Raw genomic sequence first — 26,784 nt, forward strand, 5'->3', positions numbered from 1 at the left:
AATTGTATTTTTGTGTTCCTAGGGTATATTCCTAAGAGTGTTATAGCTGGATCATATGGGAGCTCAATTTCCAGTTTTTGGAGGAATCTCCATATTGCTCTCCAGAAAGGTAGAACTAGTCGGCATTCCCACCAGCAGAGGATAAGAGTTCCTGTCTCACACCATCCAGCCAACACTGCTTGTTCTCATTCTTTGTGATGTCACACCAGTCTCTGTGGTGTGAGGTGATACCTCATAGTTGTTTTGATATGCATCTCCCTCATGATTACTGATGTGGAGCATTTTTTCATGTGCCTTTTGTCCATTTCTACTTCTTCTTTATCAAAGTGTCTGTCCATTTCTACTCCCCAATTTTTGATGGGATTACATGTTTTTTTCCTTGTAGAGTTCTGTCAGTGCCCTTATATTTTGGATATTAGATCCTTATCTGATGGGTATTTGGTGAACAGTTTCTCCCAATCAGTGGTTGGCTCTTGTATCCTAGGCACTATTTCCTTTGAGGTGCAGAAGCTTCTGAGCTTAATATATTCAGATCTCTTAATCTGTTAATAGCTGCTTTCACCTGCCCAACTTCTGCTTTCATTGATCTTTCAGATTGATTTTTGGGTTTCCACTTTGTTGATTTCTGCTTTCAGCTTTATTATTTCCTTCTGTCTCCCTATTTTTGAGTCCTTTTGTTGAGCATTTTCTAATTCTATGAGCTGCGTCATTAAGCTATTCAGGTAGGCCCCTTCTTCCTTCCCGATTGTGCTTGCAAAGCTATTAATTTTCCTCTCAGTACTGCTTTTGCTGTGTCCCATAAGTTCTGATAGTTTGTGTCTTTATTATCATTTGTTTCCAGAAAGTTTTGATTTCCTCTTTGATTTCATCTCAGACTCACTGGCTATTCAGTATGAGGCTGTTTAACTTCCAGGTGTTAAAGTTTTTCTTCTGTGTCCCTTTGGAGTTCACATATAATTTCAGAGCCTTGTGGTCAGCTAAGGTAGCCTACAAAATTTCTATCCTATTGATATTATGGAGGTATGTTTTATGTGCCAGCATGTAGTCTATCCTGGAGAATGTCCCATGTACATTGGAGAAAAATGTGTATCCAGGTTTCTGGGTATGGAGTGTCCTATATATATCTACTAGGCCTCTTTCTTCCATTTCTCTTCTCAGGTTTAGTATATTCTTGTTCGGTTTCAGTCTGGTTGGCCTATCAAGAGTTGACAAAGACGTGTTGAGGTCCCTTGCAATTATTGTGCTATTATTTATATTATTTTTTATATTTGTCAACAATTGTATTAAATATTTTGCTGGCCCCTCATTCAGTTCATATATGTTTAGGAGAGTGATTTCTTCGTGCTCTACATACCCCTTGATTAATACAAAATATCCATCTTTGTCCCTTACAATTTTCCTGAGTATAAAGTTTGCATCATCTGATATTAGTATGGCCACTCCAGCTTTTTTATGGGTGTTGTTTGCTTGGATAATTTTCCTCCAGCCTTTTATTTTGTGTTTATGTTTGTTCTGACTATTCAGGTGTGTTTCTTGTAGGCAGCAGAAGGTTGGATTGAGTTTTTTGATCCATTTAGCCACTCTGTGTCTCTTGACTGGTGCATTTAGTCCATTGACATTGAGAGAAAGAATTGTCCTGGTATTTAATGCCATCTTTATATCAAAATTTGATGTGTCTTTTGGTCAGTCTTGTCTTAAATTAGGTCTTTCAGTTTTCTTCTTAAAACTGGTTCCAGTCTGTAAAATTTCTGAGCTGTTTTTTGTCTGTGAAACCATGTATTCTTCTGTCAAACCTGAATGTGAGTTTTGCTGGGTACAGTATTCTAGGCAAAGCATTTATTTCATTGAGTTTTGTCACTGTGTCCCACCACTACTTTCTGTCTTTGAGTGTTTCTGGTGACAGGCCTGCTGCAAATCTCAAGGATGTTCCCTTGAATGTAATTTCCCTTTTGATCTTGCTGCTTTCAGAATTCTGTCTCTATCTGTGGAATTTGTCATTGTGATTAGGTTGTGTCTTGGGGTATTTTTTCTGGTGTCTATTTTGGCATGCAGGATTTGATTGCATATATTCTTTAGCTCTGGAAGTTTCTGTTTAATGATGTTCTTGACCATTGATTCTTCCTGGAAATTTTCTTCCTGGGTCTCTGGGACTCCAATGATTCTTAAGTTGTTTCTGTTGATCTTATCATAGACTTCTATTTTCATCTCTTCCCATTCTTTGACTAATTTTTCCATTGTCTGTTCATTTACTTTAATTTTTTTCCAATCTCTCCCACTGTATGGAGTTATTATTTATCTCATCTTCCACAGCACTAATTCTATTCTCAGCTTCTCTTACCCTGTTGGAGAGCTTATTCATTTTGTCATTCATTTCGTTTACTGAGTTTTTCAGGCCTGTTATTTGACCTGTTATTTCAGTTTGGAGTTTTCTGATATCTGTTTTATATTTTCTTGTTCTTATTAGAGTTCTGTTCAACTCGATCCATGGTTTCTTTGAGTTCTTTGAGCATCTTCCATATTTCTTGTCTTAACTCCTTATCTATGAGACTGATTAGTTTGTTGGCAGTTTTCTGGTCATCAGAATTGTCATCTTCATCCTCTATGTCTGATGCTGGTTTGTGTAATTTCCCCATTGTCACACTTGTATTGTGGGTTTTTCTATGAGTTGTGGTAATAATCATTGGCTAAATGATGTGTGCTGCCATGCTCCTCTGGCTCCGCCCTTTCAGGGTAGGTCAACTCGCCTCCAGGGAAGGGGAGCCCTCCGTGGATGAAGCCTCACACAGGATCAAATCTTAGGCCCGAGCACACAGCAGAGAAGACAGTCCGGAGAGAAATTCTGGGCATCAGTGATCCAGCACAGTTCCTAGTGTGATTTTTTCTTCTTGTTGCAGAGGCGTTCCTTCATTAGAAAGAGCACATGGTCACATAGCAAAACAGAGTCCCCGTGCTCTTCTGGAGCCTCTGGGAGAGCGAATTTTCTGGGCCATTTTCAGCCCACTCCCAAGAGGTTCAGGAGACAGGACAGTAGACAAACACACAGGCAGCACTCACAGTTTCTCACAGTTGTGAACCACTGGACAGGTATAGATTTTTCTAGCCTGACGTCACAAGCAGGGGACTTGCCTTCTGCGAAGTACTGCTTATAGCCGGTTTTCACATTTGGAAGCAGTTCTGTGGCATTCTGGCCTGTGAATGAGCCTCTGGGAGAGCGAATTTTCTGGGCCCTTTTCGTCCCACTCCCAAGATGTTCAGGAGACAGTACAGTAGACAAACACACACAGGCAGCACTCACAGTTTCTCACAGTAGGGAACAACTGGGCAGGTGTATATTTTTCCATCATTTCTGATTTTAATTACTTTATATAAATGCCATGTTTGCAAGATTGTTCATGATACAGTTGGTTGCTTTTTTCACAAATACAATGTTGTTCATGATTAAGTTTCAGTGATATAATGTACAACAGCCATCACTATTGTACCTTTCCCACCATCAGTTTTCCCATTTTCTCTCCTGCCCTCCACACTGCCTGATTCTGAGAGAGATATTTTTCTTCTCACTTTCACTCACTCTCTTGCTCTCTCTCTTCATTCCTTTTTTTTTGACACTGTGGTTTGCAATACTGTTACTGAAGGGGTTTCAGACTTATCATTTTATCTTTTTTCAGTAACCAGTTCTTGTCCAGAGAACTGTCCATTTCCAACTATGATTGCCATAGTGGTCCTTTTTCTGCCTTAACTGCACTCTCCTAATCTATATGGAAAACTTTCTACCATGAACTGGTCTTCCTGGCCCTCTTCTTTACTGTTTCTGATATTATTACTTTTTTTAAATTTTATTTTTTTATTTAACACCATGGTTACAAGATTGGTCACACTACAGTTTCTTTTCAGATAAAGTTGTTCACGATTGAGTTACAATCATACAATGAATAACATCTTCAACAGTGCACATTTCCCATCACTAATGCCAACTTTTCCCTATCACTCTCCCTGATGCCCTCTTCCCTGCCACCCACTTTCCCTACCTGCCTACCTTGGACAGACTTTTTACTTCTCTCTCTCTTTCTCTATCTTATTTTCTTTTTTAAAATAATTTTTATTGTGACTAATGTGAATTACAAGTCTTTCCCATTATATTTAAGGTACATAGTGACAGTGAATCAGGGCAATTCCCACCACCAGTGTTGTCCTCCCTCCACCCCTTTTCCCAGCATGTGGTTTGCAGTACTGTTAACGGAGTGCCATTTATGTCCCTTTTATAGTAGATCCTTCTCTACTTTTGCTCTACTCTCCACACTTTGTGGCAAACTTCCTACCAGGGACTGGTCCTCCTAATCCTCATCTCTATTATCTCTATATATCATCCCCATACTGTCTTTTATTTTCCCTATGTACCACAAAAGCACAATTTAAAAAATGCCCTCTGTACTCATTGCAACACTATTTACAATATTCAGAATCTGGAGGCAACCCTGGTGTCTCATAACAGATGAGTGGCTAAAGAAAGTGTGGTCTGTATACAAAATGGTATACTCTGCAGCCATTAGAACAGTAAAGTCATGAAATTTGCATGCACATGTATGGATATGAAAATTATTCTCTTGAGTGAAAAGAGTCAGAGGAAGAGGGACAAACATTGAATAGTTTTTCTATCGATTTCTAAAATCCTTCAAATGAATAAGTTCATTCTATGTCTATCCTCTCTCTCTCTCTCTCTGACTCACTGTGTTCAGTACAGTACTCTGTATATCTATCCATACATCCAGAATTTTCATGAATTTTTCATAGTATTCCATTGTGTAGATGTACCATAGTTCCTTTATCCTCTCCTTTGTTCACAGGCACTTAGGTTTCCAAATTATTGTATAGTGCTTTTAAGAATAGAAGAATACAGAGGTTTTTTCCTGAATTTGGGGGGATTTCTAGGGTATATTCTTAGAAGTGGTATTGGTGGGTCATATGTGTAAATGATGCTGGTGAAGTCAGATCCCAAGATGTAGAATTCACCAATGAGGTTAGATACCAGATGAAAAGTCTATGGCTCTCCTTTCCTGATCCTGTGTCACCACTTGTCCAGTTTTCCACCCACCCTTTTCCCAACTGTTTGTTGATTGGATTTTCCCCCCAATTGTTTGTGTATGGTTTGGACACACAATTAACTCAAATTCTTTTCACCACTTCCCTTGATCCTCTTTTTACTTCTAGTTCTCCTCCTCATTATTCTGACCCCAACCCGGTATTATCAAGTCTATAATATAGTTCACAAGAATTATTATAAATGATCCTGGTCTTGTATATCTCACCTTGTAAAGCTTCACTTTTTCAGACCACAGTGTTACTCACATGTAGCATAGTGCCTTAAGAGATAATCAACTACTCTGGACAATAAAGTTTTAGTCAGTTTATACAAGCAAATATGCCAGATACTGGAATTCCAAGTCATGTAGGAGATCCAGTTTCTGGGCTAGTGAGATCATACAGATTCGCCCACTTGCCTTCCATGAAGCCCAACCCTGGTATGAGTCCCTGACACACATTTTGTCCCCAAAGCTCAACCTCTGTTCACTCCTGCACATGTAGCCAGGACACAGATCCTGCTGCAGGTGTGGACCCCAACCAACAAACAAAAAGAAACCCAAATGACCAATAACTGAATTAAAAACTAATTTTGTTCTGTATTTTTTCATTTTATCTGGAGTTAGCAGCACTTAAATTTTAGCAGAGGATCGGTGGATAGCCTATGATGGAAACATTGAGTTTAGCAGAGCTAGCAGAATAGATTCCCACAAGATGCCAGCAACCTAGGCACTCTAACAAAGAAACAGTAAATGCAGCAAGGTCTGGAATCGGAGAGTTTATTTTCTAATTTTGCTTGAATTACAGTAATTTACATCACAACACATAGGCTAGTTGGTTAAAACTCAGAGTAAACTTGGAGATTAGCTTCTCTGTGGCACTTCGTTTTAAGCTTAGAAACCCAAGAACCACAGATTACTGTAAAGGACTCAGTCTAGTATTATTTATTTATTTATTTATTTATTTATTTATTTCTACATCAGCATAGGACTTGATAGCAATTCACTGCTGTGAAATCCTGATTGGAGATGGCCTTGTGCAAACTAGCTAAGTGATTAAAGCTATAGTCTTAAGTACCCTGACTACAGTACTATTGGAGACTGACAGAAACAAATGTTCTTGAAATTGTCAGCCAGACCTTATTTCTTTAGTGGAGGAGCAAAACATTTGTGTGTGGGTGCTCGATGTTGGGACTAGTAGGGCACAAAGGAGTCTTGTGTGGGGCAAGAAGTCCCTGAGAAACGAAAGCAAATCTTACAGATGGAATGTCTTTGGGCACTGAGATTGCATTTTTCTTTCTTTTATTTTTCATAATATTCTTTTTTTAATATTTTTTTCTTTAGTTAAACGTCTTGACTACAAATATGATTGTGATTAGGTTTCAGTCATTTAAAGAACACCCCTCTTCACCAGTGCAACATTCCCACCACCAATGTCCCAAATCTCCCATCATCCCACCCCAACCCCACCTGTACTCCAGACTGGCTTTCCAGTTCCCTCATTCATTAACATGATTATGGTAGTTCTCAGTGTAGTTATTTCTATAACTACACTCACCTCTTTGTGGTGAGCTTCATGAAGTGAAAGGAAGTTCCAGTCCTCATCTCAGTGTCTCTGAGGATTGTTGCAAAAATAACTTTTATTTTTCTCAAAACCTATAGATGAGTGAGACTATTCTGTGTGTGTCTCTCTCTCCCTCTGACATATTTCACTCAGCATGATAGATTCCATGTACATCCATGTATACGAAAATTTCATGACTTCATTTCTCCTGACAGCTGCATAATATCCCATTCTGTATATGTACCACCGTTTCTTTAGCCATTCGTCTATTGAAGGGCATCTTGGTTGTTTCCAGAGCCTGGCATTTGTGAATAGTGCTGCAATAAATATAGGTGTGAGGAGGGAGTTTTTGTATTGTATTCTTGTGTTCTTAGCGTATATCCCTAAAAGTAGAATAGCTGGGTTGAATGGGAGCTCAATTTCCAGATTTTGGAGGAATCTCTATATCGCTTTCCATAGAGGTTGGACTAGACGGCATTCCCACCAGCAGTGGATAAGAGTTCCTTTCTCTCCGAATCTCCTCCAGCACTGATTGTTCTCATTCTTTGTGATGTGTGCAAATCTCTGTGGTGTGAGATGGTATCTCATCATTGTCTTGATTTGCATCTCCCAGATGATTAGTGATGAGGAGCATGTTTTCATGTGCCTTTTGGCCACTTGTATTTCTTTTTTTATCAAACTGTCTGTTCCTTTCTTCTCCCCATTTTTTGATGGAATTAGATGTTTTTTTTCTTGTAAAGTTCTGCCAGTGCCCTGTATATTTTGGATATTAGCCACTTATCTGATTGGTATTTGGTTAATAGTTTCTCCCACATGGTGGGTGGCTCTTGTTCCTGGGCACTATTTCTTTTGAGGTGCAGAAGCTTCTCAGCTTAATGTATTCCAATCTGTTGATCTCTGCTTCCACTTTTTTGAAAAGTGCAGTTTCCTCCTTGAAGATGCCTTTAGACTTAATATCATGGAGTGTTTTAAATACATCTTGTTCTATATACCTTATGGTACCAGGTCTGATATCAAGGTCTTTAATCCATTTTGATTTTACCTTCATACATGATGTTAACTGGGGGTCTATATTCACTTTTTTGCAAGTGGCTAACCAGTTCAGCCAGCACCACTTATTGAAGAGGTTTTCCCTGCTCCACTTAGGATTTCTTGCTCCTTTGTCAAAAATTAGGTGCTTGTATGTCTTGCGAACATTGTCTGAGAACTGAAGCCTATCCCACTGATCTGAAGGTCTGTCTTTATTCCAATATCATGCTGTTTTGATAACTATTGCTTTGTAGTACAGTTTAAAGTTGGGGAAAGTAATGCCTCCCATTTTCCTTTTCCCTAGGAGTGCTTTAGCTATTCGAGGGTGTTTATTGTTTCAGATGAACTTCCTAAGTGTTTGATCCACTTCTTTAAGGAATGTCATGGGTATTTTTAAGGGGATCGCATTAAGTCTGTACAATGCTTTGGGGGTATATTGCCATATTAATGATGTTAATCCTGCCAATCCATGATCAGGCTATGTGTTTCCATTTCTGTGTGTCCTCTCTTATTTCTTGGAGCAGGGCTTTATAATTTTCTTTGTATAAGTTCTTCACGTCTTTGTTCAAGTTGAATCTAAGATATTTGAGTTTGTGTGGCACTAATGTGAATGAGATTGCCTTCTTGGCGTCCAACTCTTCCCTACCATTATTGGTGTATAAAAAGGCCATTGATTTCTGTGTGTTTATTTTTTAGCCTGCCACCTTGCTATATGAGTCTATTGTTTCTAGAAGCTTTTTGGTAGAGTCTTTAGGATTTTCTAAGTAGAGTATCATGTCATCTGCAAACAGTGAGAGTTTGACTTCTTCCTTTCCTATCTGGATTCCCTTGATATCTTTTTCTTACCTTATTGCTATAGGAAGTACTAACAGTACTATGTTGAAGAGGAGTGGTGAGAGAGGACAGCCTTGTCTTGTACCACAATTTAGAGGAAAGGCTTTTAGTTTTTCTCCATTGAGGATAATATTTGCCATTGGCCTGTGGTAGATGGCTTCAACTATATTGAGAAAGGTTCCTTCCATTCCCATCTTGCTGAGAGTTTTGATCAAGAATGGGTGTTGGACCTTATCAAATGTTTTCTCTGCGTCTATTGATATGATCCTGTGATTTTTATTTTTCTTGTTGTTGATGCTGTGTATGATGTTGATAGATTTATGGATGTCAAACCATCCTTGCATTCCTGGGATGAACCTACTTGGTCATGGTGTATGATCTTTTTGATGATGCATTGGATCCTATTTGCCAGGATTTTGTTGAAGATCTTTGCATCTGCATTCATCAGGGATATTGGTGTGTAATTTTCTTTTTTTGTAGCCTCTCTGTCTCGTTTTGGAATCAAGGTGATGTTTCATAAAAGCTTTTTGAGAGTGTTCCCCCCCTTTTTTTTTTCTTGATTTCATGGAAGAGCCAGGCTAGTATTGGTAGTAGCTCCTCTTGAAAGGTTTGAAAGAATTCATTAGTAAATCCATCTGGGCCTGGGCTTTTCTTTTTGGGCAGAGGTTTGATTACAGTTTCAATTTCCTCAATAGTGATAGGGGAGATTAAATATGCTACATCCTCCTTACTTAACTGTCGAAGGTTATAAGCGTCCAAGAATTTATCCATTATTTCTAAGTTCTTATATTTATTAGCATAAAGTTTTCAAAGTAGACTTCAGTTACCCTTTGGATCTCTGCAATATATGTCTTGAACTCCCCCTTTTCATTTCTTTTTTTTTAATGTTTGTAGATTTTATTTTTCTTTCTTTCTTTTTTTTATTTAAACACCTTGATTACATACATGATTGTGTTTGGGTTTCAGTCATGTAAAGAACACCACCCATCACCAGTGCAACATTCCCATCACCAATGTCCCAAGTCTCCCTCCTCCCCACCCGACCCTCGCCTGTACACTAAACAAGCTCTTCATTTCCCTCATACATTCTCATTATTAGGACAGTTCAAAATGTAGTTATTTCTCTAACTAAACTCATCACTCTTTGCGGTGAGCTTCCTGAGGTGAGCTGGAACTTCCAGCTCTTTTCTCTTTTGAGTCTGAAAATTATTATTGAAAGAATGTCTCATTTTTCTTAAAACCCATAGATGAGTAAGACCATTCTGCATTTTTCTTTCTCTCTCTCTCTCTCTCTCTCTCTCTGACTTATTTCACTCAGCATAATAGATTCCGTGTACATCCATGTATAGGAAAATTTCATGACTTCATCTCTCCTGACAGCTGCATAATATTCCATTGTGTATATGTACCACAGTTTCTTTAGCCATTCATCTGTTGAAGGGCATCTTGGTTGTTTCCAGAGTCTTGCTATGGTAAATAGTGCTGCAATGAATATAGGTGTAAGGAAGGGATTTTTGTATTGTATTTTTGTGTTCCTAGGGTATATTCCTAGGGGTGGTATAGCTGGATCGTATGGGAGCTCGATTTCCAGTTTTTGGAGGAATCTCCATATTGCTTCCCATAAAGGTTGAACTAGACGGCATTCCCACTAGCAGTGGATAAGAGTTCCTTTCTCTCCACATCCCCACAAACACTGTTTATTCTCATTCTTTCTGATGTGTGCCATTCTCTGTGGTGTGAGGTGGTATCTCATCGTTGTTTTGATTTGCATATCCCTGATGATTAGTGATGTGGAGCATTTTTTCATATGTCTTTTGGCCATTTGTATTTCTTCTCCCCATTTTTTGAGGGGATTAGATGTTTTTTCCTTGTAATGTTCTGTGAGTGCCTTGTACATTTTGAAGATTAGCCCCTTATCTGATGGGTATTGGGTGAATAGTTTCTCCCACTCAGTGGGTGGCTCTTGTATCCTCGGCACTATTTCCTTTGAGGTGCAGAAGCTTCTCAGCTTAATATATTCTTATTTGTTAATCTCTGCTTTCACTTGCTTGGAGAGTGCAGCTTCCTCCTTGAATATGCCTGTAATGTCCTGGAGTGTTTTGCCTATGTGTTGTTCTATATATCTTATGGTTTTGGGTCTGATATCGAGCTCTTTAATCCATTTGGATTTTACCTTCATACATGATGTTAGCTGGGGGTCTAAGTTCAATTTTTTGCAAGTGGCTATCCACTTGGTGTTGGCACAACACCACTTGTTGAAGAGGCTTTCCCTCCTCCATTTAGGATTTCCTGCTCTTTTATCAAAAATTACGTGATTGTATGTCTGGGGAACATTTTCTGAGTATTCTAGCCTATTCCACTGATCTGAGGGTCTGTCTTTATTCCAATACCATGCTGTTTTGATAACTATTGCTTTGTAGTAAAGTTTAAAGTTGGGGAAAGTAATTCCTCCCATGTTCTTTTTCCTGATGATTGCTTTAGCTATTCTAGGGTGTTTATTGTTCCAAATGAATTTTAAAAGTGCCTGCTCCACTTCTTTGAAGAATGTCATGGGTATCTTTAGAGGGATAGCATTAAATCTGTATAATGCCTTGGGGAGTATTGCCATTTTGATGATGTTAATCCTGCCAATCCATGAGCAGGGTATGCATTTCCATTTCCGTGTGTCCTCTCTTATTTATTGGAGCAGAGTTTTATAGTTTTCTTTGTAGAGGTCCTTCACATTTTTAGTCAAGTTGATTCCAAGATATTTGAGTTTGTATGGCACTATTGTGAATGGCGTTGTTTTCTTAATGTCGATTTCATCCTTATTACTATTGGTGTATAGAAAGGCCATTGATTTTTGTGTGTTAATTTTGTAGCCTGCCACCTTGCTATATGAGTTCATTGTTTCTAGAAGCTTTTTGGCAGAGTCTTTAGGGTTTTCTAAGTAGAGTATCATGTCATTGGCAAACAGTGAGAGCTTGACTTCTTCCTTTCCTATTTGGATTCCCTTGATATCTTTTTCTTGCCTAATTGCTATAGCAAGTACTTCCAGTGCTATATTGAATAAATGTTTTGAGAGAGTACAGGCTTGTCTTGTGCCAGAATTTAGAGGAAAGGCTTTTAGTTTTTCTCCATTGAGGATACTATTTGCCACTGGCTTGTGGTAGATGGCCTTAACTATATTGAGAAAGGTTCCTTCCATTCCCATCTTGCTGAGAGTTTTGATCAAGAATGGGTGTTGGACCTTATCAAATGCTTTCTCTGCATCTATTGATATGATCATGTGGTTTTTATTTTTCTTGTTGTTTATGTTGTGTATTACATTGATAGATTTACGGATGTTAAACCATCCTTGCATTCCTGGGATGAAACCTACTTGATCGTAGTGGATGATCTTCTTAATGAGGCATTGAATCCTATTTGCCAGAATTTTGTTGAGGATCTTTGCATCTGCATTCATCAGCGATATTGGTCTGTAATTTTCTTTTTTTGTAGCATCTCTGTCTGGTTTAGATATCAAGGTGATGTTGGCTTCATAAAAGCTATTTGGAAGTGTTTCCGTTTGTTCAATTTCATTAAAGAATCTTGCCAGGATTGGTAGTAGTTCCTCTTGGAAAGTTTGAAAGAATTCACTAGTGAATCCATCTAGGCCTCGGTTTTTGTTTTTCGACAGACATTTGATTACCGTTTTAATTTCATCAATGGTGATGGGTGTGTTTAGATATGCTACATCCTCTTCCTTCAACCGTGGAAGATTATAGGAGTCCAAGAATTTATCCATTTCTTCCAGGTTCTCATTTTTAGTGGCGTAGAGTTTCTCAAAGTAGTTTCTGATTACCCTTTGAATCTCTGTCATATCAGTAGTGATCTCTCCTTTTTCATTCCTGATACGAGTTATCAAGTTTTTCTCTCTCTTTCTTTGTTAGGTTTGCCAGTGGTCTATCAATCTTGTTTATTTTTTCAAAGAACTAACTTCTCCTTTCTTTGATCTTTTGGATTGTTTTTTGGGTTTCCACTTCGTTGATTTCTGCTCTCAGCTTTGTTATTTCCTTCTGTCTTCCTATTTTTGGGTCCTTTTGTTGAGCACTTTCTAGTTCTATTAGCTGTGTCATTAAGCTACTCAGGTAAGCTCCTTCTTCCTGATGTGTGCTTGCAAAGCTATAAATTTTCCTCTCAGTACTGCTTTTGCTGTGTCCCATAATTTCTGATAGTTTGTGTCTTTATTGTCACTTGTTTCCAGGAACCTTTTGGTTTCCTCCTTGATTTCATCTCGGACCCATTGGTTATTGAGTATGAGGCTGTTTAACTTCCAGGTGTTAAAGTTTTTCTTCTGAGTCCCTTTGGAATTCACAAATAATTTCAGAGCCTTGTGGTCAGCGAAGGTAGTCTGCAAAATTTCTATCCTCTTTATATTATGGAGTTATGTTTTATGTGCCAGCATGTAGTCTATCCTGGAGAATGTTCCATGTAAATTGGAGAAGAATGTGTATCCAGGTTTCTGGGGATGGAGTATCCTATATATATCCACTAGGCCTCTTTCTTCCATTTCTCTCCTCAGGTCTAGTATATTCTTGTTGGGTTTCAGTCTGGTTGGCTTATCCAGTGTTGACAAAGCCGTGCTGAGGTCCCCCACAATTATTGTGTTGTTGTTGATATTATTTTTCAGATTTGTCAACAGTTGTATTAAATATTTTGCTGGCCCCTCCTTCAGTGCATATATGTTTAGGAGAGTGATTTTTTTCCTGCTCTACATACCCCTTGATTAATATAAAATATCCATCTTTGTCCCTTACAACCTTGCTGTGTATAAAGTTTGCATTATCTGATATTAGTATGGCCACTCCAGCTTTTTTATGGGTGTTGTTTGCTTGGATAATTTTTCTCCAGCCTTTTATCTTGAGTCTATGTTTGTTCTGACTATTCAGGTGCGTTTCTTGTAGGCAGCAGAAGGTTGGATTGAGTTTTTTGATCCATTTAGCCACTCTGTGTCTCTTAACTGGTGCATTTAGTCCATTGACGTTGAGAGAAAGAATTGTCCTGGGATTTATCGCCATCTTTATTTCAAAATTTGGTGTGTTTTTTGGGTAGTCTTGTCTTAGATTAGGTCTTTCAGTTTTTCTCTTAAGACTGGTTTTGTGTCTGTAAAGTTTCTGAGTTGTTTTTTGTCTGTGAAACCATGTATTCTTCCGTCAAACCGGAAAATGAGTTTTGCTGGGTATAGTATTCTAGGTGAAGCATTAATTTCCTTCAGTCTTGTCACAATATCCCACCACTGCTTTCTGGCATTGAGTGTTTCTGGTGACAGGTCTGCTGTAAATCTCAAGGATGCTTGTTTGAACGTAATTTCTCCTTTTCATCTTGCTGTTTTCTGAATTCTGTCTCTATCTGTGGGATTTGTCATTGTGACTAGGATGTGTCTTGGGGTGGTTTTTCTGGGGTCTCTTTTGGTTGGTACTCTTCGAGCATGCAGGATTTGATCACATATATTCTTTAGCTCTGGAAGTTTCTCTGTAATGATGTTCTTGACTGTTGATTCTTCCTGGAATTTTTATTTCTGGGTCTCTAGGACTCCAATGATTCTTAAGTTGTTTCTGTTGATCTTATCATAGACTTCTATTTTCATCTCTTCCCATTCTTTGACTAATTTTTCCATTGTATGCTCATTTGCTTTAAGTATTTTTTCCAATCTCTCCTGCTGTATGGGAATGTTATGTATCTCATCTTCCACAGCACCAAGTCTATTCTGAGCTTCTGATACCCTGTCCCAGAGCTTATCCATTTTCTCATTCACTTCGTTTACTGACTTTTCAGGCCTGTTAGTGGACATGTTATTTCAGTTTGGAGTTTTGTGATTTCTGTCTTCATATTTTCTTGGTTCTTATTAGTGTTCTGTTCAACTCGATCCATGGCTTCTTTGAGTTCGTTGAGGATCTTCCATATTGCTAGTCTAAAGTCCTTATCTGAGAGATTGGTCATTATCTGGTCATCAGAATTGTCATCTTCATTTTCTATGTCTGATGCTGTTCTGCATTTTTTCACCATTGTCACACTTGTATTATAGGTTTTTCTACGTGTTGTCGTGGTATTCATTGGCTATGTGGTGCAGGCAGCACACTCCTCTGGCTCCGACCTTTCTGGATGGGCTGACTTGCCTCTAAGGGAGGGGAGTCCTCCGTGGATGAAGCCTCACACTGGATCAAATCTTAGGCCCGAGCATGTGATAGAGAAAACAGTCCAGAGAGAAATGCTTGCTTCTGTGATCCAGCACAGTTCTTAGTGTGATTTTTTTCTTCTTGTTGCAATGGTGTTCTTTTCTTAGAAAGAGTGCACAGCTGCGTAGCAAAGCGAAGTGGCCGTGCTCTGCTGGAGCCTCTTTTCGGCCCACTCCCAAGAGGTTCACGCAAGAGGACAGTAGACAGGCACACAGAGGCAGCACTCACAGTTTTTCAGTCGAGCCCCACTGGGCAGGCGTAGTTTCATGGATTTTCCCAGCCTGATGTCACAAACAGGGGACCCGGCTTCTGCAAAGCCTAACCAGTTACTATGTTCTCCCCCTTTTCATTTCTAATACGTGTTATCAGGTTTCCATCCGTTATCAGGTTTCTCTGCTGTAAGTCTTAGGGATGTGAGTTTTGCCAATGGTCTATCAATCTTGTTTATTTTTTTCAAAGAACCAACTTTTGCTTTCGGTGATCTTTTGGATTGTTTATTGGTTTTCCACTTCATTGAGTTCTGCTTTCAGTTTTGTTATTTCCTTCTGTCTCTCTATTTTTTGTTCCTTTTGTTGGTCATTTTCTAGTTTTATGAGCTGCGTCATTAAGTTATTCAGGTATGCCTCTTCTTCCTTCCTGATGTGTGCTTGTAAAGTTATGAATTTTCCTCTCAGGACCGCTTTTGCTGTGTCCTTTAGATTCTGGCAGTTTGTGTCTTCATTATCATTTGTTTCCAGGAAAGTTTTGATTTCCTCTTTGATTTCACCTCAGACCCACTTGTTGTTCAGTAGCAGGCTGTTTAATTTCCAATTGTTAAAGTTTTTCTTCTGTGTGCCTTTGTAGTTCACTTCTAATTTCAGAGCCTTGTGGTCAGCAAAGGTAGCCTGCAAGATTTCTATCCTCTTGATTTTTTGAAGGTATGTGTGTCAGCATGTAGTGTATCTTGGAGAATGACCGATGTACATTGAAGAAGAATGTGTATCCAAGTTTTTTGGGGTGGACTTTCCTATATATATCTACTAGTCTTTTCTTCCATTCTTTTCAGTGCTAGTATGTTTTTGTTGGGTGTCAGTCTTTTTGACAGGGTCGTGTTGAGGTCTCCCACAATTATTGTGTTATTATTGATGCCTTCTTTCAGATTTGTCAGTAGTTGTATTAGAAATTAGCTGGTCTCTCAATGGGTGCATATATGTTTAATAGTCTTATTTCTCCTGATGCACATATCCCTTGATTAGTACATAGTGTCTATCTTTGTCCCTTACCACTTTTCTGAGTATAAATTTGGTGTCATCAGATATTAATATGGCCACCCCAGCTTTTTTAAGGGTGTTGTTTGCTAGGAAGATTTTCCTCCAGCCTTTTATTTTGAGTCTATGTTTGTTCTGACTCTTCAGGTGTGTTTCTTATATGCAGCAGAAGGTTGGATTCATATTTTTGACCCATTTTGCCACTCTGTCTTTTAGTTGGTGAATTTAGTCCTTTGACATTGAGAGAGATGATTGTCATAGGATTTAATGTCATCTTTGTAGATAAGTTTGCTGTGTGTGTTGGTCCCTCTTGTCTTAAACTAGACCTTTCAGTTTTTCCTTTAAGGATGGTTTTTCATCTGTGAAGTTTCTGTTGTTTATCCATGAAGCTATGTATCCTTCCTTCAAACCTGAACATGAGTCGGGCAGGGTGCAGTATTCTCGATGAGGCATCCATTTTATTCAGTCTTGTCACAATATCCCACCACTGTCTTCTGGCCTTGAGAGTTTCTTGTGATGTGGCTGCTGTAAGTCTTAGGAATGCTCCTTTGAATGTAATTTTCCTTTTTGATGTTGCTGCTTTCAGTATTCTATCTCTATCTGTTGTGATAACAGGAAGAAAAAATGGGGACTGGAGAGATGGTATATTAAGAAGGAATTTGCCTTGCATGAAGTCAAATTGAATTTTATCTCTGGCATAGCATATGATTTCCTAAAGTCTGTCTATAGTGAACCTCAGGCACAGAGTCAGGAATAAGTCCTGAGCACTACTGAATGTGACCCCAAAACAAAACAAAGCAAAAACAAAAAAAAACAAAAAACAGCAGAAACCAAGAAAATAACCTTAGAAGGTTATACAATACTAAATCATGGTGCAGTTTCCTGATTGTGAAGACATCTCATCTGCACAAAGATGAGAACTAAAAGGAATAGCCTTGTCACACATGGGGAATCTTTTCTTAGTTCTGCGAGCTGCTTTCTGTGCACAAAATAGAAATCTGTGTTCATATCAGAACACACAGTGTAGAAGCCTTCCTGGCTCCTGTGGCCCCTTCCAGCCCCAGAGTCTGGTTCTTCCCACCCAGAATGCACACATTCAGTTGCCACATATGTATGCCTGATGCTCTAAGCAAACTTAGATCTCAATTTGCATAACCTTTATTTCTCCTTTATTGTTCTCAACTTTAATTTTTGTCTTTTCTATATACATATAGAAAATTTTTGTCTTTTCTATATATATATAATTATATATTTTATATATAATCTATATATAAACTTTTGTAGCACATATATAACACTTATACCAAGTTTGAACATCTTGTTTCTACATAAAATATTAATATTAATATTAAAGTTAATAGCTTTAATTTTATGCATTTTAAATATAAAGCCACTATAATCTATGACAAAATGTATCATATTACACTTTGGTTTGTGGTAAAATGAATATATTCATTTATTTCCCTCTTTCTCCTATTGCTTTTTATTAAAATGTGGATTGTGGATTTTAAATGACACTTTTAATGAAAGTTTTGCTCTTTCTGCAGCACCTGAAATTCTTAGAGGCTGTGCCTACGGACCAGAGGTGGACATGTGGTCTGTGGGGATCATCACCTACATCTTGTAAGTGAACAAAAGTCACATTCAGGCCAACCATTTGCTTCGCTGGGATATTTCTAAGTGTCATAGTTTTCATAAATGTTTTCATCAAGATTGTTTTTGAGCTTTTGTGACTTCATGTGATATATAATATGTAGTTATGGAATGTTTGGACATGTGCAATACTTTTTATCTGTAATATTTTAGAGGCTATCACTCTGCCAAGAACTAGACTGCATCTCTTCCTGCTGTGGCATGTGTAGTAGTTTTGGAAAACAGTTTACTATTTAGTGATAATAAGAATGCAAAAGTTGGACTGGAGTGATAGTATTGTTGATAAGGTGCTTTTGTTGCATGCAATAAACCAGGGTTTGATCCCCAGCATTCTATGTAGTCCCTTGAATCCACAAGGAGTAATTCCTGAGTGCAGAGCCAGGAGTAACCACTGAGCATCATTGGGTATAGCCTGAAAACAAACTACAATAAGAATGGAAAAGTGAAGTCCAGCTATTAAAATTGCTCTTCTTTTACTTATTTGTGCCATATTAAATTAATTTTTCTATTAGTTATTCTAAATGACTAATTTCGTAAACAATCCTAAATGGGTAGATTTCTGATTTGTAATGCTTTGGAGTATTTTGGCTATCAATATTGTCTCTCATCTGTCAAGGAACTAAGTTTAATATCTAATCAAAGAAAACTTAGAGAAAAAAGTGGGGAATGAAGAGAGAGTTCAGTGGGCTGGGGTGCATGCTGTACACATAAAAGACCCTTATTTGACCCCTGATATTGCATGGTCCCCTGAGCACAGTTAGGAAAGCCCCCTGGGCTGGGAGTATACCTGAGCATGGCCAGGTATGGCCCCAAATAAAAACAGAAAGGATTAGTGTGCTAAATCTCTCACTCTTTATTACCGCAACTCTATTCCAGAATTCCTGTCACTGATGAACAATAAAGTTTCAGGACATTTTAAGCAAAAATTTTAAAGTAAAATAAAGGTAATATGCAAAAATGATTGCAGAATATCTTAGAAATGCAGTCACTAAGAACAAGTACAAAGGCAAACTATCAACAAATTGGAGTTTCATTCAAAAATAAGTAGATTTGATTGCAATTAGATGATGCTATGGGAAAACTGTTGGAATCTTGATTGTCCAGCTCACTAAAAATACTGTGGATAATGTGAATGAATGAGGGAAATAGAAAGCCTGTCTAAAGTACAGGTGGGGATGGGGTGGGGAGGAGGGAGATTTGGGACACTGGTGATGGGAATGTTGCACTGGTGAAGGGAAGTTTTCGTTACATGACTAAAACCCAACCACAATCAGGTTTGTAATCGAGGTGTTTAAATAAAGATATTAATTTAAAAAAAGATACTGTGTATAGTACAAAAAAGAGTATATTATTCAGTCCATAGAAATTGTCACAGACTAGATGACTAAGATAGCAGGAGTATACTTTTTTCAGTTCCTTAAACTGGAAATCAAAGATCATGATGTCAACAGGTTGTTTATGGTGAGAACTGATTTCTCACCTGCTGTAGCTGATTTCTCTTTGTCACTGGCAGAGAAAAGCATCAAACTTATTCTGGTTCTCTTCCAAGATAATTACATAATTAATTATGAACATCTCATCCACCTCCACAAAGCTCATGATCACATTTAGGATTATGGTTCCACTTTAGGAAATGTAGGGAATTTAGGAATGTAGGAAAGCCACTAGGCTGTCAGAAAGAGTAGCTTTTAGCCTTAGAATGTGCAGTGTTAGAGCTGGAGAGATAATACAGCAGCAGCAGGTAGGGGAGTTGCCTTGCACACACCAAACCCACTTTTGATACCTATCATCTCATATGATCTTCTGAGGACACCCACAGTTTTTCCTGAGAGCAGAGCTAGAAGTAATCCCTGAACATCACTGGGTGTGAACAGCCCTCCATCTACTCTGCAAAAAAAAAAAAAAAGAAAAAGAAAAAGAAAGAAAATGCAGTATCTTGTGATATGGGATATCTGGGTAAGGACTCGAAGCAAGTTTAATATAAATATGTTTACCTCTATAGATACATTAGTCTGTAGCCAAGACAAAAAGTTTAACAGAATGGTAGACCATTATTATATAGTATTCTGTATTTTTCAGAACATTTAAGGTTTGAGAGGAGTTAGGGAGGTTGCAACTAATTGTTTTCTTTTGAAAGTATAAATTATTATTCAATCATTTTTGTTGGCCATACTAAGTGCTTAAATAATTAAAGTGAAAACACCAGGATCACATTTTGAGATTCATTCTATCTAAGATCTCTTTTGTTGTGGGGAATGTAATATACCTCCTGAGATATCTAGAGGCTTTTCCATACTGAGAATTGTCTGATACAAGAACAAACTACAAAAATAATATTTGCACTAGAATGTGAGTGCACCCGCAATTTGCTTTTTTTGTTGAGATAAAAGTATTGAGAAAATAAAAACTCAGAGAGGAAGAGGAAGGACTTTAAGTTCCATTTAACTCAAAAAACTGAAATATGGAATAAGTAAAAGTCAAGGGGAAATGTGATCAGTTGTAAGACATCTCATTGTAGTTTTGATGATATTTTTTAAAATTATCATGGGGAATTTAGGCATTGGTTTAAAGTGCACAGTGGTAATCCCCCTAATGGAAATTATAATGCAGTTTGCATTATAATTGTTACAAATAACAATACTAATGGCCACTGTTCTTTGGGGCATCTTTTCTAGTGGATTGCACTATTGGACCTACATATCTCTTTAGCTAGGTGCTGTGACCTTGCTTTTCCCAGAATGTCAAATGGAAATTAAGCCATTTTTGTTTCTCTAAACTGTGACCTGAAAGTTGATTCATTTTTCCATGGCTAAGTAGAAGGGGATGTTTCCCCAATGTCCTGGATGCCCAGGTGAGGTGGAAGAGCCACTTTTTACAGTATAGAGAGATGTTTCTTCTGGTGTTCCCATACTAGAGAACACCATACTAGGTGTTCCATTTCTTCTGTGAAAGCAGAAATGCTGCTTTTGGAAAAAGGAGGTTTCTTCGTCACAAAGGGGCCCATGAGGTTGCACATTTATCTTCCATATGCTGCGCCAACTTGGCCATCTTAAAGCAAAACTGAGGAAAACGAATGTTTTGGAGGGGTCCAGTGGTACTCCCAGACTGTTTCATCAACTAGCCCTGCAGTAGTTCTTTGGATGCTGTGCTGCTGATGCTTTAGGGCTATCCCTGGTGGTGCTCGGGGCATGCTGTGCAGGGAATCACATTAGGATGTGAGTTTCTGCAAGACGTGAGATGTGCTTAAGTTTTTTCCAATGATTTTTAAATCTCCTATCTTTTATCTCTTTAGACTTTGTGGTTTTGAACCATTCTATGATGAAAGAGGTGATCAGTTCATGTTCAGAAGAATTCTGAATTGTGAATATTATTTTATCTCCCCCTGGTGGGATGAAGTATCTCTAAATGCCAAGGATTTGGTAAGTGCAACTAAAACAAATCCAACACAATGTAATAAAATTATCTACATTGGTTTTAACTAACTGATGGACATGGCATACCTACCAATGTCCAGGGGCTACTTCCAATTAAGTGCTTAGCGGTCTCTCTGACAGTGCTTATGGAACCGTGCAGTGCCAGGAATAAATTTATATCTTCTACATGTGCTCAGTCCATTGGGCTATCTCCAGCCTGACAAGTTTTTTTTTTTTTTTGCATTTGTCTCTTATAAAGTACCATATCCTTTCTATTGTACTTTCGATAAAGGAATTAATGCCAAAATAGTTTCCCTAGAGATAATGAAAAACAGATATATTGCCTTATCAATTGTTTAGTATAAAAATTGCAAATAACTATAGCAAGAGTCAGGGAGATAGTGCAAATGGCTGGAGCCATTCTTTCACGAGCACTGAGCATGACCCCTCAGCACCAAGCCCATAATAAATCCCATTGCAACATATTTCTCAAATAGAAATAAGATCTCTGTAAATTAATTAATGAACTTTTATTATCTAATCATTACAGAGCTTTGCTTATCAATACAGTACAATCTTATGGGTGAATCTAAATATGATTTAGATTGTGTTATTACAAAAGAACTTTATACAATTCTAAATTTAGGCAAGAAAAAGATATTAAGGGGATCCAGATAGGAAAGGAAGAAGTCAAGCTCTCGCTGTCTGCAGATGACATGATACTCTACTTAGAAAACCCTAAAGACTACCAAAAAGCTTCTAGAAACAATAGACTCATATAGCAAGGTGGCAGATTACAAAATTAACACACAAAAATCAATGGCCTTTCTATACACCAATAGTACTAAGGAAGAAATAGACATTAAGAAAACAACCCCATTCACAATAGTGCCACACAAACTCAAATATCAAATGATTCCAAAATCAACTTGACTAAAAATGTGAAGGACCTATACAAAGAAAACTATAAACTCTGCTCCAAGAAATAAGAGAGAACACATGGAAATGGAATCACATACCCTGCTCATGGATTGGCAGGATTAACATCATCAAAATACCAATACTCCCCAAAGCATTGTACAGATTTAATGCAATCCCTCTAAAGATACCCGTGACATTCTTCGAAGAAGTGAATCAGGCACTTTTGAAATTTATTTGGAATAAAAACACCCTAGAATAGCTAAAGCTATTATGGGAAAAGGAATATGGGAAGCATTACTTTTCCAACTTTAAACTTTACTACAGAGCAATAGTTATCAAAACAGCATGGTATTGGAATAAAGTCAGGCACTCAGATCAGTGGAATAGACTTGAATACAGACGTACAATCACCTAATTTTTGATAAAGGAGCAAGAAATCCTAAATGGAGCAAAGAAAGCCTCTTCAACAAGTGGTGTTGGCACAACTGGCTAGCCACTTGCAAAAAATTGAACTTAGACCCCCAGCTAACATCATGTACGAAGGTAAAATCCAAACGGATTAAAGACCTCGATATCAGACCCAAAACCATAAGATATATAGAACAACATGTAGGCAAAACACTCCAGGACATTGAGACTACAGGCATATTCAAGGAGGAAACTGCACTCTCCAAGCCAGTGAAACCAGAGATTAACAAATGAGAATATATTAAGCTGAGAAGCTTCTGCACCTCAAAGGAAATAGTGCCCAGGATACAAGAGCCACTCACTGAGTGGGAGAAACTATTCACCCAATACCCATCAGATAAGGGGCTAATCTCCAAAATATACAAGGCACTGACAGAACTTTACAAGAAAAAATATCTAATCCCATCAAAAATTGGGAAAAGAAATGGACAGACACTTTGACAAAGAAGAAATACAAATGGCCAAAAGAAACATGAAAAAATGCTCAACATCACTAATCGTCAGGGAAATGCAAATAAAAACAACTATGAGGTATAGCGCACACAACAGAGATTGGCATACATCAGAAAGAATGAGAACAAACAGTGTTGGTGGGATGTGGAGAGAAAAGAACTCTTATCCACTGCTGATGGAAATGCCTTCTAGTTCAAGTTTATGGAAAGTGATATGGAGATTCCTCCAAAAACTGGAAATCAAACTCCCATACGACCCAGCTATACCACTCCTAGGAATATACCCTAGGAACACAAAAATACAATACAAAAATCCCTTCCTTACACCTGTATTCATTGCAGCACTATTTACCATAGCAAGACTCTGGAAACAACCAAGATGCTCTTCAACAGACGAATGGCTAAAGAAACTGTGGTACATATACACAATGGAATATTATTGCAGCTGTCAGGAGAGATGAATTTATGAAATTTTCTTATACATGGATGTATATGGAATCTATTATGCTGAGTGAAATAAGTCAGAGAGACAGAAAAACACTGAATGGTCTCACTCATCTATGGGTTTTCAGAAAAATGAAAGACATTCTTGCAGTAATAATTTTTAGACACAAAAGAGAGAAGAGATGGAAGTTACAGCTCAACTCATGAAGCTCACCACAAACAGAGATGAGTTTATTTAGAGAAATAACTACATTTTGAACTATCCTAATAATGAGAATGTATGAGGGAAATAGAAAGCCTGTCTAGAGTACAGGCGGGGGTTAGGTGGGGAGGAGGGAGATTTGGGACATTGGTGATGGGAATGTTGCACTGGTGATGGGTGGTGTTCTTTACATGACTGAAACCCAAACACAATCATGTATGTAATTAGGTGTTTAAATAAAACATATCAAAAATCATACTTATAAAATTATATAAATTATATAAAAGTAAATAAATTTAAATATAAATATATTATATTTAAATATAAATTATATAAATTATAATTTTATAATTTATAAATTTAAATTTTTTTTGTTTTATCACGTTTATGCATTTTTTAATATAATTTTTATTTTGATCATAGTGGCTTACATATTGTTGACAATAATATTTTAGGTACATATTTACACAAAATCAGGGGGGATTCCCATCACCAAATTGTCCTCCCTACACCTCCGTTTTTGTTCTACCTCCCATTTCCTCTTCCCTCACCCCCAGGGCGGCTAGAATATGTGGTCCCCTCTGTATCTAACCTACTACTTAGTAGTTTTGCACCTGTTTGGTCTTGATGCCTCCCTTATTTCCCCCTCTAACTAGAGGCAGGACTAGCTAGTTCAAGTTGCGTGGTTTTGCCTGAAAAAGAGAAAAAAAATAAACTGGGGTAAGAGTCTAATACCCCGAAAATGGGCGGAATCCTTCTAGAGGCTCTCATCATCGATTTGGGAGATGAAGGAGAATAAGAAGGTGAAACACTCCACCAGTACCAAAAGAAGTGTCAAATATCCAGTGAGGACTCCAGCTATATCGATAAGCACCACAAAAAACAAAGAACAAAACAAAACAAAACAAACAAAAAACAAACAAAAACAAACAAACAAACAAAAAACACGCCATGGTCTTGAAATAAGAAACATGGCATAGCACATAACGAAAGAACAGAAAGGAAGAGAAAAAAATAAGTATAATTGGGGACAACAATTTCAATAATCACACCCAAACAGAGAAATCGACCAAAATAGATAGGTAAATAAAAATAATAATAACAATAATAAATGAAGGTAAAAAAATATATATATAAATAACCAAGGTTTTGTCCTTTTTTTGTATTTTTGTTTTTTCCCTCCTGCCCTGGCACAGTAAATATTGGGGTCATTCGAAAAGGAATTTACTTGGCCTAAGAAATATGGGGTTTCTCCGTCCTTGGAGTATACTGTCATGGGATCAACTCTAGGCTTTGCTCAGGATCATTTACTCTCCCGGTGGTTTTTTTGTAGTGTGTGGAAGACTTCTGCTCTGTCCAGGGTGATACAATCAGAGCTCTGTGTTTAGAGGTCTCAGTATCTGCATAGATCCTGAGGTGGGACTTATGATGAAGTCAGTCTTTGTGGTTCTAGAGGTTCTGTTACCTCAGTGTCATTTTAATCCATCTTCTGTGGTTGGTGATCTTGGTCTTTGCACTGAACCTAGGATATAAAAGAATTTTGATATTATATAACTTATCATTACTAGATTTGATTATGATTTTGTTGTTGTTATTATTGTTGTTTGGTTGAATTTGTTTTGAGAACACACCTTGCAATGCCCAAGGCTAATTTCTGACTTTGTTACTCAGGAATCATACCTAACAGTGATACTGTGGATCAAACCCAGGTTATCCACATACAAGAAAAGCACCTATTCACTGTTCTATCACCCCAACCACTAGATTTGATTATCCTTTTAATAAAGCAATATTGCTTTCTGAGATTTCAGTCATATTTATGAAAATAATAATAATAATAATATGAGTGCACTGGAGTTATACATAAGCTATACCAGCTAACAGTGCCTTTTTTTTTTTTTTGCTTGTTTTTAATGATGTCTCATTTGAGCAAATAGTAACATCTCTTTGTACTCAGAAAACATCTGCCCCCTAGGAGCCTTGCTTACCTGCTTTACATAATAGGGAATGTTAACATGAGATTGAAATACTTGCCATCAGTTTTCCAATAAAGGCATGCAGAAATATCTAAAACCTGAGTTTTGAAACTCAGAAGATTGGATATCCAAAGCTTTTAAGAATCACCACTTTTTTTTTTAAAGATGAACATGAGAGAAGGCCAGAGAACTGTAACATACTTTCCTAGAGAATGACACTTAAATCAAGTAATAAAGACTTCCAGACTCCTTTTTCAATGTTCTTTTGTCCCAAACTTCCTCTCCTTACTATTAAGCTTTTTCATTAAACAGCCCCTTATGAGTCCTGAGAATGTCCATGTGGTGAGGAAGAAAGACACTGTGTTTGCCTGGATCTGTTGTCTTAATTCCTCCTCAAGCCAAACTTTAACTTTTCTCTCTTTTTAAAATTTAATTGTATTTTATTGAAACCATTGTGATTTACAAAGTCCTTCACAGTTGGGTTTCAGACATATAAACAATCAAGGCCAATCCTACCACAGTATCTACCTACCTCCACCAATGTTCCCAGAGGTATCCCATACCACCACATTTTGCACCCCAGCCTGCCAGTATAACAAGCCCACTTTAAGTTTATATTGTTTAATTTGGGTCTCAGAAATCCATTGTTGTTGACTTTGGCATGACTATTTAGTTCTGTCTTTTTTTTTAGACTCCACCAGCGCACCTGAGACCACTTTACCCAGGTCCCATCCTTTTATATTTATGTTTCTCTCCTTCTACTCAGTTTCTTTCTTTCTCACTATACTCTAGGACCAAGGGTATTTGAGATAACTCTCATTTAGACTATTGCATTTCTTCATGCAGTTATTCTTAATATCACATCTAAATGATAAAATTCTGTTTTTATCCTTCTTCTGGCTTACTTAATTTAACATAATGACTTCCAGTTCCACTCATGATTGCATCACTCCTGACAGTTATGTAGTATTCACTGTCTATGTGTCCACATATTCATGATCCACTCATCTGTTGTTGGACATCTAAGTTGATTCCAAGTCTTAGTTATTTTGTTGAGTGCTGCAATGAATAACACTGTGCACACATCCTTTTGTATGAAAGTTTTTCTGTCTAGAGGATAGATATCCAAAATTAGGATTGCTGGGTCATATGCAGCTCAATTTTTAGTTTACTGAGAACTCTCCTTACAGTTTTCCATGGGAGTTGGACCAGGCAGCTTTCTCACCAGCAGTGGAGACTTCCTTTCTCACCCCATCTTGCCCACAGAGATTGCTCCCAATTTTTTTTGATATGTGCTATCCTCACT

At 37.7% G+C, this 26,784-nt stretch overlaps 1 protein-coding gene across 1 annotated transcript in view; it reads left to right on the forward strand.

Annotated features, from left to right (window-relative positions):
* Positions 1-26,784, forward strand: part of CAMK4 (calcium/calmodulin dependent protein kinase IV) — a 311,178-nt gene that overhangs the window by 273,876 nt on the left and 10,518 nt on the right. Inside the window, exons 8-9 of the mRNA XM_049769138.1 lie at positions 17,497-17,572; positions 20,895-21,021. Coding sequence (XP_049625095.1) covers positions 17,497-17,572; positions 20,895-21,021 — 203 coding nt within the window. The remainder of the gene's footprint in view (positions 1-17,496; positions 17,573-20,894; positions 21,022-26,784) is intronic.

This window comes from Suncus etruscus, chromosome 2 (assembly GCF_024139225.1).
Source record: "Suncus etruscus isolate mSunEtr1 chromosome 2, mSunEtr1.pri.cur, whole genome shotgun sequence".
Classification (NCBI taxonomy): Eukaryota; Metazoa; Chordata; class Mammalia; order Eulipotyphla; family Soricidae; genus Suncus; species Suncus etruscus.